Raw genomic sequence first — 14,658 nt, 5'->3', positions numbered from 1 at the left:
GCTCTCCAGGTTCAGGAGACGGCCATATCGGCCCCCATTACCGGCACTGATCCTATCCAACGTGCGATCCCTCCAAAATAAAATGGATGAACTTTTGTCATTAACACATCCATCTATCTAATGAAGTGTTTCTACCTTCTACCTTGTGTAGGTGGGGGTGGGGTGAATAGGGTAGAGTTGGGCAAAGTATAACAGCAGGATATGGAGGAAGTATGACTAGATTATCTTACGTTCAGTGACCACTTTAAGCTGTATGATCCCATGACCCAGGATGCGGTCTGGGGGGTTCCTCACATAACAGTTATACACCCCCTCATCTTCCAGCTTAACATCTGATAGGGTAATAGTCAGGTCGTTCTTGTCGAGGGTGCCGGCAAAAACCACCCGATCCCCAAACCTGTCAGGGCGTAGAGGCACCATTCCCTTCTTACTGTAGTATGTCATAAACTACAGAGGGAGAGAGAGAGAGAGTTTGGTTTGGTGTTAAGGATGCTCATATTCAGGGTTGAAATGCAGGTTTGACTGATATATTGTACTCCAAAGCATTTCTAAGTTTGCAATCTCAACATCTTATAGTGAATATATATATACTTGGCACTATGATGGTCTGATCTAACAAATTTACTAAAATAAACTTAAAAGAAATTCACTTGCAACAAATAACAAAGACAAAATTATATCAGTTTAGTGATTCATTGCTAGGAGGTTGAATGGGAAAGGACTTTTACCATCTCCTCTGTATCATTTTGGGTTTCCTGGTAGGTCCAGTTCATAGCAAACTTGGCAGCATCTATCTTATAACAGGAAGTGAATGTACAGGATATTTTGACGGTGGTGCCGTTCAGCGCATTAATCTGACTGGCCACCAGGACATCCATGCTTGAACAACCTGTAAAAAAAATGACAATCAATACATAACAGCATACTAACACGTTCAAATATGTCTCTATTTGTTTCTAGGTGAGCTCTTTAACAATATTGACACTTGATTCAGCAAGGCTAATAGATTCAAGATAAATTGAAGCTTGACATTTCTGGATAAAAAAACCCCAAACTCAAATATCTCAAATTATTGATGAAATAAGAAAATAGGTTTTTTTTCATGAATCATTTTCTTATGATGTCATTTAAAATGCCATTCAAGGCAAAAATAAATTCAAATGATAAGTATCAACATTAACTGTAAATATCTTGTAACCATCACCTCTTGTAATTCTTTCATTTCATCAAAATTTCACAAGCAACCATTGGCTTTGCGTTTTAAATCATTGGTGAGACAAATTCATGTTGAAAACACAGAGACAGTGCACTTATTGTAGTGAATTAATGTCATTAGGGAAAGAGAGAGACAGCATTTAAACGGCATATGTCTGAGAATGGACTTTGTTCAACCAAGGTTGTGTATGTGGGTTAATTCCAGGGAAAAAGCAAAACTCCTCAGTAATAAACAAGGGACAGATTGCTTAACCATCTCTTACATTTATGAACAGAGATGTATGTTTTAGGTCAGCATGCTATATTACTAAACTGGATTCTGATTTGGTTTCTGTTGCTTTTACTGGCAGAAGCTCATCTGTGATATGTAAGACACATCATACAGTTCAGTACACTGAATTGTTGGAAACGTGAGCTTAGTGTTTTTAGAACCAATGACATGAACTAAAGCAAAGTAATATTAATACTGACTGTATGTAAATTCTACCGTTGCCTTTGTTGTAAATTAATCTCGATGAGAATATCAGTCAAGTCAAGTCAATTTTACTTGTATGGCCCAATATCACAAAGTACAAATTTGCCTCAAGGGACTTTACAGCAACATAACATCCTATCCTTAGACCTTCGCATCAGATAAGGAACAACTCCCTAAAAAAGAAAAAGAAAAAAGAAAACCTTTAACAGGGAGAAAAAATAGGAAGAAACCTCACGGAGAGCAACAGAGGAGGGATCTCTCTCCCAAGACGGACAACGTCCAATGCATGTTGTGTTCACACAATTTACAGAATACAACATTGAAAGAGGATAACCGAATTATAATGGAATTATAAAATTTATGAATAATATAATGCACAGGATGCCAAGCAGTGTCCCAGCGCCACCAGAACAGCCCAGGACCCAAGCAACATGACCAGCATCAACATGTATTAAAAAAAAAAGGATAACAAAACTTATAAGGATTTATAAGATATATAAAAAGAAAATTGATGAGGGGAATGCTAAGCAGCGTCCAGGTGGCAACCACCATCACCACAGAGACCTGGGAGGAGGACCGACTACACGTGCACACAAGGGAGACTCACATGACATCATTCACACAGAAAAAGAGAAAGGAGAAGAAATCGTTCACAGAGAGAGACAAGACTGGCAGAACAGAACAGTTTGCAATGGCCATTAGTCATAATCAAATAAGTAATCAATTTGTCATAATCTATATGCTATAATCTTGTTGGCAGAACAGTGGTTGGTAAATCCATTCAGACAGAAACCGACCCGCCATGCAGTACAGGTTGTGAAGCACTCAACTTAAAGGCAACTAACTGTAAGCTAAGGCAAAAAGATGAGTTTTAAGTTTGGATTTAAAGGACTCAACAGACTCTGATTGTCTGATGGTAGCAGGCAGGTTATTCCACAAGAACAGAGCCCGATAGGAAAAGGCCCTGCCACCAGCTGACTTCTTTTTAACTTTGGGTACACACAGGAGCCCTGTATTTTGAGAGCGAAGAATTCGAGATGGAATGGACGGTTTAAGGAGATCAGACAGTTAAGATGGGGCAAGCCCATTTAGGATTTTATAAGTCAGCAGAAGCACCTTGTATTCTGATCTAACATGGATAGGTAGCCAATAAACGAGGGCAAAAATTGGTGTAATATGGTCAAATTTCTTAGATTTAGCTAAAATTCTAGCAGCAGCATTGTGAACCATCTGAAGGCTTTTAGTACTAGAATGTTGGATGAAAACAGAACATTACAGTAATCAAGTCTGGATGAAACAAATGTATGTATTACAGTCTCTGTGTCAGCCATAGAGAGAAAAGACAGAATTTTAGCTATGTTATGTAAGCGAAAAAGGCAGTCTTGGTGATTTCTTTAATGTACTTATCAAAGGAAAGGCTGGGATCAAACGTAACACCAAGATTTTTGGCTGCCACACTTTGTTAAACCACAGAATTGTCAGTTATTGTTACTTGATCAAATTGGTGTCTGTGTCTAGCAGGGCCAATAACCAGCATCTCAGTTTTTCTAAATTTAAAATCAGAAAGTTAAGTTACATCCAATTTTTCAAAGTAGCCAAGCAGGCCTCTAGATTAGTCTTTTGGGTATGATCATCAGCCCTTACAGGCACATACAGCTGAGTATCATCAGCATAGCAATGAAAATGTATTCGATAACTGCGTATAGTTTGGCCAACAGGTCAAATATAAAGAGAGACAAGTAGGGGGCCAAGAACTTAGCCCTGAGGTACACCATATTTAACGTCAGAAAATGTTGATGTAATATTACTATAGCAGACACAATGTGTTCTTCCAGATAAGTAGGACTTAAGACAAGAGAGAGCTAAGCCAGAGACACCAAAATTACAATTTAATCTGTCTAATAGTATACAGTAATCAATGGAGTCAAAGGCTGCACAGAGGTCCAGTAGTAGAAGCACTGAAGTGGAATCAGAGTCCATAGCTAGCAAACGATTGTTCGCCACTCTGGTCAGAGCAGTTTCAGTGGCGTGAAAGGGCCTGAAAACCAATTGAAAAGGTTCATATAGATGATTGTCTTCTATATGTGTCGAAAGTTGTTGATACACAACTCTCTCTAGTACTTTAGAAAAGAATGGAAGATTACAGACTGGTCGATAGTTATTAAGAGACCCTGGATCGAAGTGTGTTTTTTTTTAAAGTAAAGGTTTAACCACAGCTGTATTAAAACTGCTTGGGACAATGCCAGTAGTAAGAGATAAATTAACAATGTCTAGCATTGAAGGTCCCAGAAAAGACCAGATGTCTTTAAAAAGTTTTGCTGGTACGGGGTCAAGTAGGCATGTAATTTGTGTAGAAGCTGACATGAACTTAGTCAAAGTATCAAGAGAGATAGTCTCAAAAGTTGTAATAACAGGGACTATCAGTGACTCATTGTCACATCAGTTAGATGCTTAAAATCTAACTGACGTCAGAGTAATTGATTTTTTTTCTCAAAATACATTTTGGCAGGGCATTCGGGTGGCATAGCGGTCTATTCCGTTGCCTACCAACATGGAGATCCCCTGATCGAATCTCTGTGTTACCTGCGGCTTGGTTGGGCATCCCTCCTGTCCCACAATTGGTCATGTCTGCGGGTGGGAAGCCGGATGTGGGTATGTGTTCTAGTCGCTGCACTAGCGCCTCCTCTAGTCGGTCGGGGCGCTTGTTCACGGGGGAGAGGGAACTGGGGGGAATAGCGTGATCCTCCCACGCGCTATGTCTCCCTTGCAAAACTCCTCACTGTCAGGTGAAAAGAAGTGGCTGGCGACTCCACATGTATGGGAGGGAGCATGTGGTAGTCTGCAGCCGTCCCTGGATCAGCAGAGGAGGTGGAGCAGCGACTGGGACAGTTCTGAAGAGTGGGGTAATTGGCCGGATACAATTGGGGAGAAAAGGGGGAAAAAGACTTTTTGGCGACATGTAGATTTTTTCTCATCTGCCAAACTAGTCCTAAAAGGGCAGTACACTATCACAGTCCCGATCAATGATATTTATTATACACAGATGCAAAACTACTATATGTATATGTGGTTAATACAACTGCACTGGGGTCCGCAACAGTTTAGAGCCCACACGCACGGACCCCTCTTTATCTCACCACCATCATATCGAAGATCTCGAGCACTGAGTCTATGGTATATGGTATGTTAAAAAATGTGCAAAGTGTGCCCACACATAATTATGGATATGTGTACTACTGTGTGTAGCAAAATCCACACAAAAGAGTTAGCTAGCTGGCGAAGTGTCAAGACTTTGCACAGTGAAAAGCTCGAAGAGTGCGCCTATGATGTAAGTAGAACTTATTCCTTATTCATTTGACTAATAATCAAGGTGCATACTTGTGTTTTGTGTTTAAAAGCCCTGTACACAGACATGGATAATGCTTTCAATGTACGGGTGTGCCTCACCATTTGTTTTCATATGTGTTGTTAAGTAGGCTAGTGTGGGAATTGCAGGAAAGTAGAGACAGACAATTTCTCTCGCTGACTACACATCATTTATTCTTCCGTACAATATCACAATGTGAGCAACATAGCGCTGCTCCCAAAATCCTCCTTCTAGCTCCACCCTTTCAACCCAGAAACCCTTTCTCAAAGGGCCCGTGTCTACCTAACCCAGAACGCCAACGGATTATGGTGAATTGTGCCCATATAGTCCGCTACACTAGTCTATCACCATCTTGACCTTGCTATTATCGCTCCTCTTCTATAGCATGGCCATCTGTTTTCCTAGTAATCATTTTATTTAGCTTCAACTGTGCAGTGCATTTTGCTGCTGCTGGTCGTTTTAAAACTGCATGCTTTCACTTCATTCATTCACTGACATTACGTTGTGTTACATCTAATTGTGACTGGCAGGCCGGGGCCTGCTTTGGGGCCAGGTGCTGACTCATTACGCCTGTGATCATACATAACTAGAACACGAGACAATGAATGACAAATATTTTGCTGATAGTATAATTCCACATTTAGATATTTTTAAAGTTTTCCTCTATAACACTATATTTCCCCCTTATGCAAATCACACTAAGCGATCTGTCAAACCACTACCAAGCAGCTCTCACACTCACACACACGCGCACACACACACACACACACACACACACACACACACACACACACACACACACACAATTGTATTTATGTGTTGTGAATGCTGGGTGAAAGCTAAGTGGATGCAGAGCTGTTGAGATGCTAGGGAGATGGGTGGATTTTAGGTGGATGTTAGTCATACAGGCCCGTTAGATAGACAGTCTGCCCGAGAGTGGATATACAATAGATGAGAGTGGTTCTGGGACATAAATACACTTTTGAGTCTGTGTTGTGGGCTTAATTCAGTAGAGGTCCATCAAAGGAGGGTAAAGTCAAGCCAAGTTAACTTTATTTTTGAAGCACTTTAAACACGAAGCAAGTTTGAAGTAAGGGCTTTGCAGAACTGGAGAAATAGAGAGAGAAAACACAAAGCACAAACATAACAATTGGTTTTTAAAAATAATCAAATATTAGAATCAAATCAAAAACATTAAGTCAGACAAAATGACAGGGCAGTGAATGAAAACATGTTTTAAGACGAGTTTTAACATTTTCATCAGGTTTTGTCTATCAGATGTGCAGGAGAAGGTTATTCCACAATCCCTCAGGGGCCAAAAGCCGTCACCTAGTTTTTTATCGGGGACCTCAGGACCACTTGGATCCCCTGACTGGCAGATCTGAATGACCTTGTGAGATTACAGTGCATCCGGAAAGTATTCACACCCCTTCACTTTCCCCACATTTTGTTATGTTACAGCCTTATTCCAAAATGGATCAATCCTGTCTCGGAGGTCCACAGACAATTCCTTTGACTTCATGGCTTGGTTTCTGCTCTGACATGCACTGTCAACAGTGGGACCTTATATAGACAGGTGTGTGCCTTTCAAAATCATGTCCAATCAACTGAATTTACTAGAGGTGGATTCCAATCAAGATGTAGAAACATCTCAAGGATGATCAGTGGAAACAGGATGAACCCGAGCTCAATTTTGAGTGTCATAGCAAAGGGTGTGAATACTTATGTACATGCAATATTTCAGTTTTTTATTTTTAATAAATTTGCAAAAATTTCTACAAAGCCTTTTTCGCTTTGTCTTTATGGGGTATTGTGTGTAGATTGATGAGAGAGAGAAAAGAATTTAATCCATTTTGGAATAAGGCTGTAACATAACAAAATGTGGGGAAAGTGTAGGAGTGGGAATACTTTCCGGATGCACTGTATATGTACACTACCGTTCAAAAGTTTGGGATCACCCAAACAATTTCGTGTTTTCCATGAAAAGTCACACTTATTCACCACCATATGTTGTGAAATGAATAGAAAATAGAGTCAAGACATTGACAAGGTTAGAAATAATGATTTGTATTTGAAATAAGATTTTTTTTACATCAAACTTTGCTTTCGTCAAAGAATCCTCCATTTGCAGCAATTACAGCATTGCAGACCTTTGGCATTCTAGCTGTTAATTTGTTGAGGTAATCTGGAGAAATTGCACCCCACGCTTCCAGAAGCAGCTCCCACAAGTTGGATTGGTTGGATGGGCACTTCTTTGAGCAGATTGAGTTTCTGGAGCATCACATTTGTGGGGTCAATTAAACGCTCAAAATGGCCAGAAAAAGAGAACTTTCATCTGAAACTCGACAGTCTATTCTTTTCTTAGAAATGAAGGCTATTCCATGCGAGAAATTGCTAAGAAATTGAAGATTTCCTACACCGGTGTGTACTACTCCCTTCAGAGGACAGCACAAACAGGCTCTAACAGGTACTATTTAATGAAGATGCCAGTTGGGGACCTGTGAGGCATCTGTTTCTCAAACTAGAGACTCTAATGTACTTATCTTCTTGCTCAGTTGTGCAAAGCGGCCTCCCACTTCTTTTTCTACTCTGGTTAGAGCCTGTTTGTGCTGTCCTCTGAAGGGAGTAGTACACACCGGTGTAGGAAATCTTCAATTTCTTAGCAATTTCTCGCATGGAATAGCCTTCATTTCTAAGAACAAGAATAGACTGTCGAGTTTCAGATGAAAGTTCTCTTTTTCTGGCCATTTTGAGCGTTTAATTGACCCCACAAATGTGATGCTCCAGAAACTCAATCTGCTCAAAGAAGTGCCCATCCAACCAATCCAACTTGTGGGAGCTGCTTCTGGAAGCGTGGGGTGCAATTTCTCCAGATTACCTCAACAAATTAACAGCTAGAATGCCAAAGGTCTGCAATGCTGTAATTGCTGCAAATGGAGGATTCTTTGACGAAAGCAAAGTTTGATGTAAAAAAAATCTTATTTCAAATACAAATCATTATTTCTAACCTTGTCAATGTCTTGACTCTATTTTCTATTCATTTCACAACATATGGTGGTGAATAAGTGTGACTTTTCATGGAAAACACAAAATTGTTTGGGTGATCCCAAACTTTTGAACGGTAGTGTATATGTTGGAGCAAGACTATGTCCTGCTTTAAAAGCAAAGGAGGAATTTCCATCCATTATCTTAACTGCTTATCCTGCTCTCAGGGTCGCGGGGATGCTGGAGCCTACTCCAGCAGTCATTGGGCGGCAGGTGGGGAGACACCCTGGACAGGCCGCCAGGCCATCACAGGGCCTACACACACACACATCCATACCTAGGGGCAATTTAGTACGGCCAATTCACCTGACTTACGTGTCTTTGGACTGTGGGAGAAAACCGGAGCCCCCGGAGGAAACCCACACAGACACGGGGAGAACATACAAACTCCACACATAGGACAACCTAGGATGACCCACCAAGGTTGGACTACCCCGGGGCTTGAACCCAGGACCTTCTTGCTGTGAGGCGTCCGCGCTAACCACTGTGCCACTGTGCAGCCCCAAAGGAGGATTTTAAAATCCATGTTCATAATGGACTGGGAGCCTGTGATAAGATGTCAATACAGGGGTAATATGATCCCTCCTATTGGTTCTACTAGTCTGACTGCAGCGATTTGCACAAGATGGAGATGAGAGATAGATGCCTGACAAATACCAAGTTCAGAGCTCTACGTATCTAGAGGAACAATCAATCTTTTATTTATTTCTTTTTCTAATTTTTTTTTATTTCCCCCCTTTTTCTCCCAATTGCACTTGGCCAATTACCCCACTCTTCCGAGCCGTCCCGGTCGCTGCTCCATCCCCTCTGCCGATCCGGGGAGGGTTGCAGACTACCACATGCCTCCTTCTTTTTACCTGACAGTAAAGAGTTTCGCCAGGGGGAGGTAGCGCATGGGAGGATCACGTTATTCTCCCCAGTTCCCCCTCCCTCCCTAACAGGCGCCTCGACCGACCAGAGGAGGCGCTAGTGTAGCGACCAGGATACATACCCACATCCGGCTTCCCACCTGCAGACAAGGCCAATTGTTTCTGTAGGGACGCCTGACTAAGCCGGAGGTAACATGGGGATTCAAATCGGAGATCCCTGGAGACCCATATATCTGCTGCAAAAGTTTATTTTTCACGATTTAATAATAATAATAATAATAATAATAATAATAAAATAAATAATAATAATAACTCTTATTTGAAAAGCACTTTTCAAAACAAGGTATAAAGTACTTTACAAGACAAAATAAGAAAGGTAGACAAAAAATAATACAGACAATTTCAAAACATTTTTAAAAGTTAAACAACACTGGGAAGGAAATATAAACGCAAGAGGAGCTGTATATGAGTAAATAAAACAAGTACGATAAAAAATGCAAAATAATTAAAATAATCAGTAATCAATAAAGATAGCAAAGTAAAAAAATATATAAACGAGATAAACAAATGATAAATTCAGACCACAAATCCTGAATAAGCACACTTATAAAAGTATGTTTTCAAGAGGGCTTTAAAAGTGGATAAGGAGCTCGCCAGTCTGAGCTTGTCAGGAAGGTTGTTCCAGAATGTAGGGACCCTAACCGAAAAAACTTGGTCACCCTTGGTCCTCAGCCTAGATTGTGGAATGGCTAGCAGAGCCTTGGTTGAGGACCTCAGGCTGTGACCAGGCACGTATGGTGTCAGAAGATCGAAATGCACTTGTGTGCGAGTCCAGAAGTTAACAATAATATCTTAAAATCAATTCTAAAATTTACCGGGAGCCAATGAAGAGATGTAGGTGAATGAAGATGAATAGGTGTAATGTGCTCTCTTTATTGGTTTTGGTGATGAGTCTGGCTGCTACATTTTTGACAAGCTGTAATTTATGGAGACTCTGTTAACCCAAACATATGTAGAGGGAGTTACAATAGTCCAAACGAGAGGAAATAAAAGCATGTTTGACAGTCTCTAAATATCTACTGGATAAAATTGAACTGATCTTGGAGAGTCTCCTGAGCTGCAAAAAAGACGACTGGACAACTGAGTTAACATGCTTGTTAAAGCTGAGGTGGTTATCAAAGATGACGCCAAGATTTTTTGCAGTTTTGGGCTATATTTTAAGATGTTTTGAAGTATTAGCATAAACTGTGTCAAGGCCAATAACAAGTGCCCCAGTCTTATCAGTATTTAGCTGCAGGAAGTTCTGGGCCAACCAGCATTTGAGGTCATGCATGCAGTCATGGAGTGTATTAATTTGATTAAAATCATTAGGGTTAAAAGAGAGGTACAATTGAGTGTCATTTGCATAGAAATGGAAGCTCACATTAAGCCTGCAAATGACATGCCCCAGGGGTAACATGTATAGAGAGTGAACAACAGTGGTCCAAGGACAGACCCCTGGGGAACCCCGCAGGTAATTTTTGCAGAGGATGACTGTGACTTGTCCATGGTTACCCTAAAAGATCTATCTTGCAAGTATGAATAAAACCACTTTAAAAATGAACCAAAGATGCCAAACCAGTGTATTTAAAAGAGCAAACATTGATATAGGCTGTCTTTACACCATAGGTCTTGATGTGTGTGTGTGTGTGTGTGGGGGGGGGGGCTGTGATGGCCTGGCAGCCTGTCCAGGGTGTCTCCCTGTCTACCACCCAATGACTGCTGGGATAGGCACCAGAATCCCGCCACCCTGAAGGCAGGATAAGCAGGTTGGATAAAGGATAATAATGGATGGATATCTGATTTTTTGACGGCTAGTTTACACCTACTTTTAAAGATGACCCATATCCAATTCCTTTGCTTCCACCATAACACTTTAGTTTTTATTCTTAAAAAACAACCATCATGCAAAGGTCTACATGACAGTGTGGGCACCAATGAGGAAGTAAACAGGTGTACAATACATCATTCAAAATGCGACCAGAGTTTGGGAATGTCACATTTTGAATGATGTGCCATTTACAATTACCTTTAAAATCTGATCTTTGTGGTTAAATGAGAATGACATTGAGAGATATCATATCATGTCGTATTTATTTATTTATGTTTTCATTCTGCACCTTTAACCTGGAATATGCTGCAGAATGACTGGAAACGTACAGAGTTAATCTAACTGAGCCATTTTAAATCCAAATTGAGAGTACTTGAAGCTGATTTCACAACATGTACTTGTTTTTTATAATCTGCTTGTAATTTACTTTTTTCTAAATTTTTTTGCCTTTTGTTTGTGTTTTCAAATGTCTAATTTTGCAACTGTGTGATTTTGTATCTGTGCTGTCTAATTGCTGCTGCCTATCTTGGCCAGGTCTCCCTTGAAAAGAGGTTTGTAATCTCAATGGGATCCTCCTGGTTAAATAAATGTTAAAATAAAAAAAAAAAATCCAAATATGAATGTGATCACATTCAGAATCAGATCTGAAAATATCCAATTCCATGTATTTTTTTCCCCTGGTTACACGGGCATAAATGCATATCCAGTCTGCCACATGAGAGCAAAAACAATAGGAAATGGGTCACCTATACAGGGCGGTCTAAATGTCGCCATAGAGTGATGTAAAACCAGATTAGTTTAAGGTCACTCCACATTTGAATTTTATTTCTCAAAGAAATATTGTGTTTTTCTGAAGAGGGACAACAATTTTGAGGAACAACCTTCTTGGAAAAACCTAGAATTCAAATAGTAATTTGAAAATGTGTCTCAAATATTTTTAAATTTCAGAGCTGGACAACTGTGTGTTTGATGGAGGATAGCCCAGTGAGCTGTTTGTAATGAATAGGATACTGGGGACAACTGTCTCAAATGCTTTTTATAATCCCTTCCAAGGGTAGGCAGAAAATATGAGACTTTTTTTTCATCACGGGAGCAATAGAGACAGGAATTGGTTGGCAGGATTTATTAAATCGAGATAGCAACTTGGTATTGAAAGGTATTGAAGAGTTTTCAGGAGTTTCGGCACTTGTTGCTTTAAAGCCAAAGACAATTTGGTGGCTATGATTGAGTTGAGGATATAGGGGCAAATAGTTGTAATGGAGACTGTGACATTAAGGTATTAAAAATTATCACATTATGATGCAGACAAAGACATTCATTGTTTTAAGATTACGCAGGGACAAACCAGAGGTCAGCAGCAGATCTAGAGTATGAGTTGTTGTGTGTGTGAGTTTGACAATTTGAAGATAGACCAGCATTAAAACAGTTTCAATAATTTGTGGTACTTCGAAGTAAAATGTACTATTTGGGCAAAACAAACAGGTGAGGGATGCGATTTGATCCTTTTGGATATGATTGAATCATGCCAACTATTTGATATTATTGGCTGAATGCTGCTCACCTGCCTGTTCGAACTTGGTGAGGCAATCAGAAAACTTGGCTGTTTTTAGAGCAAGTTAAGGTGATTAGATTCTGATGTTGAATAAGAATTGAAAAACAAAACAAAACAAACAAACAAAAAACCCAGTAGAATTTTTTTTTCTTTTTCTTTTTGACATAAATTGTTAACTTGTAAATAAGTACATAAATATGACTGGAACAATCAAACAAAGTAAAAAAAAATTAAGTTTCATTTCATTTAGTTCCACTAAGAGACCAAGATAGTTATTGCTTATAGTTTTACTTAAATAAATAGGAGAAATAAATGCAATTGTCACCATCTGAGGGAATAGATTGTCTCATTTGACACTAGGAACAGGGCACAGTGTGTATAAAGAACTGTCCTTAAGCATCCTAGCTCCAAAAATATTTGGATGGCTTGCGATTAAATCAAATCAATAAATAAATCAAAGTTATCATTAAACTCGAATTGGACTTGAAGACTCAGTTTGAACCATCTGTATATGATATGGCATAACTTGTATAGGAAATGGAAGGAGCAACTACAACCCTGACTAATGGAATTTCTCCATCGCAAAATCAAATGGTTCTGAACATAGCAAGCAACCATTCCGATGGTGTTTCCATCAGCACACGGTTTGACTGTGGAATGGTTTCAAACCATGCTCATGGCTGGATTTTAGGCACAATTTAATAACTGTGCTGGATGTGGCTAGCTCGCACCGGTGGGAGGACTTGATGACACTTGTATTCAATGACTGGTTTTTACATTTTACATTCATGTCAAATCCAATGATACCACATCTGATATAATGTTGATGTCCTAATGCATCATTATTACATCCTGCTCTGATTCTACAGCACATCCCGAAATCACAATGATCCGGCCTTTGTCTTTTTCGATTAGTGGACAAAATAAAATAAAAAAGTCTGAATCAATGCTATACTCACTGGAGGAGACGCTGGTGCCAGCATCACATATGCATTACATAGATAGATGTCATTACATGGCATCATTTGTTGTTGTCAGTGTAGTTTGTTTTGAGACTTTTCTAGTCCTGATTTCAGCTCCAATGTGAATGGAGACACAAACAATAACTGTGCAAACGACTCCTTGGCTTGCTGGCACAGTGTAGTATGTTGTGGTACACAGTGACCTCATTATGCCCTCAGCATGATGATGGAAAAAGGTCTTGGAAAAAGGTATCGGAATAAGGCCAGAAATCAGGACTCATTTTCCATTGTCTATTAGGAAGATGAGCAACCATTAGAAGTAAGCTCCAAAAAAAAAATCTTCATATTGGTGCAATACCTGTCGTTACAGCCAGTGTGAATAATGATGTTAGAACAGTCTGGGTGGTGCTCCAACATACGGGGCAGATTCAGAAACAAGTCTGGGATACCTGCAACTGGGATTCAGCATAGATGCAGGCTCTCTGAGGCTGAATGTTTCTGACAGTTAAGTCTCTAAGGATTGAAGAGTCACTAAACCCTTGACCGTTTTGGTGTGTTTGCTGACATCTACCGTTTAAAAACCATGTAATGGTTAAAAACATGGCAGACTGGTCTTGGTGCTCTGTGATGTTAGCATAGCAGGATAAGCACAGCTGCAACAAATAACATTAATGGGTCTGTTTGATTTAGGTATGTCAGCACACCTATCAGCATTGAAAGACAGAGCCAGTACTAAAAATTGCCAACCATACTGTCAATGCCGTTTCTTTGGCACACTGAAATACATTTTATTAATGTTATCACCCTGTGATGGGCTGGTGGCTTGTCCAGGGTGTCTCCCTGCCTGCCACCCAATGACTGCTGAGATAGGCACCAGCATCCCGCGACCCCAATTGGGATAAGCAGCTTGGATAATGGATGGATGGCTAGTGTTGTTATCTTCAGCTGTGTCTATCCTGCTATGCTAACATCACAGAGTGCCAAGACCAAACTGGCATGTTTTTAACCTTTATATGTTTTTTTTAACATGTAGATGTCAGCAAACTCACTACAGTTTTCTCGGGCTTAGTTACTCTTTAATCTTTGGGGAGGTAAAGCTGGAGTAAGTGGTCCATGAGGAGACTGACCTCTGGACCAAGGTTGTGGCAAATCCCAATTGAGGCGCATGTTTGTTTGAGAGACATGCCCTAATCTTCCGACTAGGCAGGAATGGACTCAACGGGATAGGTGGGCACCAACTGGTGTAATGATGGGCTCACAGGACTGTGCTGAGGCTGGAGGAGGAGAGGCAGGATGAGACAAT

The 14,658-nt window shown here is 40.2% G+C and overlaps 1 protein-coding gene across 1 annotated transcript in view; it reads right to left on the bottom strand.

The window, feature by feature from the left end:
* scn2b (sodium channel, voltage-gated, type II, beta) overlaps nucleotides 1–14,658 on the bottom strand; it is a 62,853-nt gene that overhangs the window by 6,844 nt on the left and 41,351 nt on the right. The window contains exons 2-3 of the mRNA XM_056282862.1: nucleotides 729–925; nucleotides 231–447 (exon numbers count right to left, since the gene is read on the bottom strand). Of these exons, the coding sequence (XP_056138837.1) occupies nucleotides 231–447; nucleotides 729–925 (414 nt within the window). The remainder of the gene's footprint in view (nucleotides 1–230; nucleotides 448–728; nucleotides 926–14,658) is intronic.

Source organism: Lampris incognitus, chromosome 7 (genome assembly GCF_029633865.1).
Source record: "Lampris incognitus isolate fLamInc1 chromosome 7, fLamInc1.hap2, whole genome shotgun sequence".
In the NCBI taxonomy this organism is placed as follows: domain Eukaryota; kingdom Metazoa; phylum Chordata; class Actinopteri; order Lampriformes; family Lampridae; genus Lampris; species Lampris incognitus.
The sequence above is the reverse complement of the archived record's forward strand: the minus strand, read 5'-3'. Positions and strand labels throughout refer to the sequence as shown.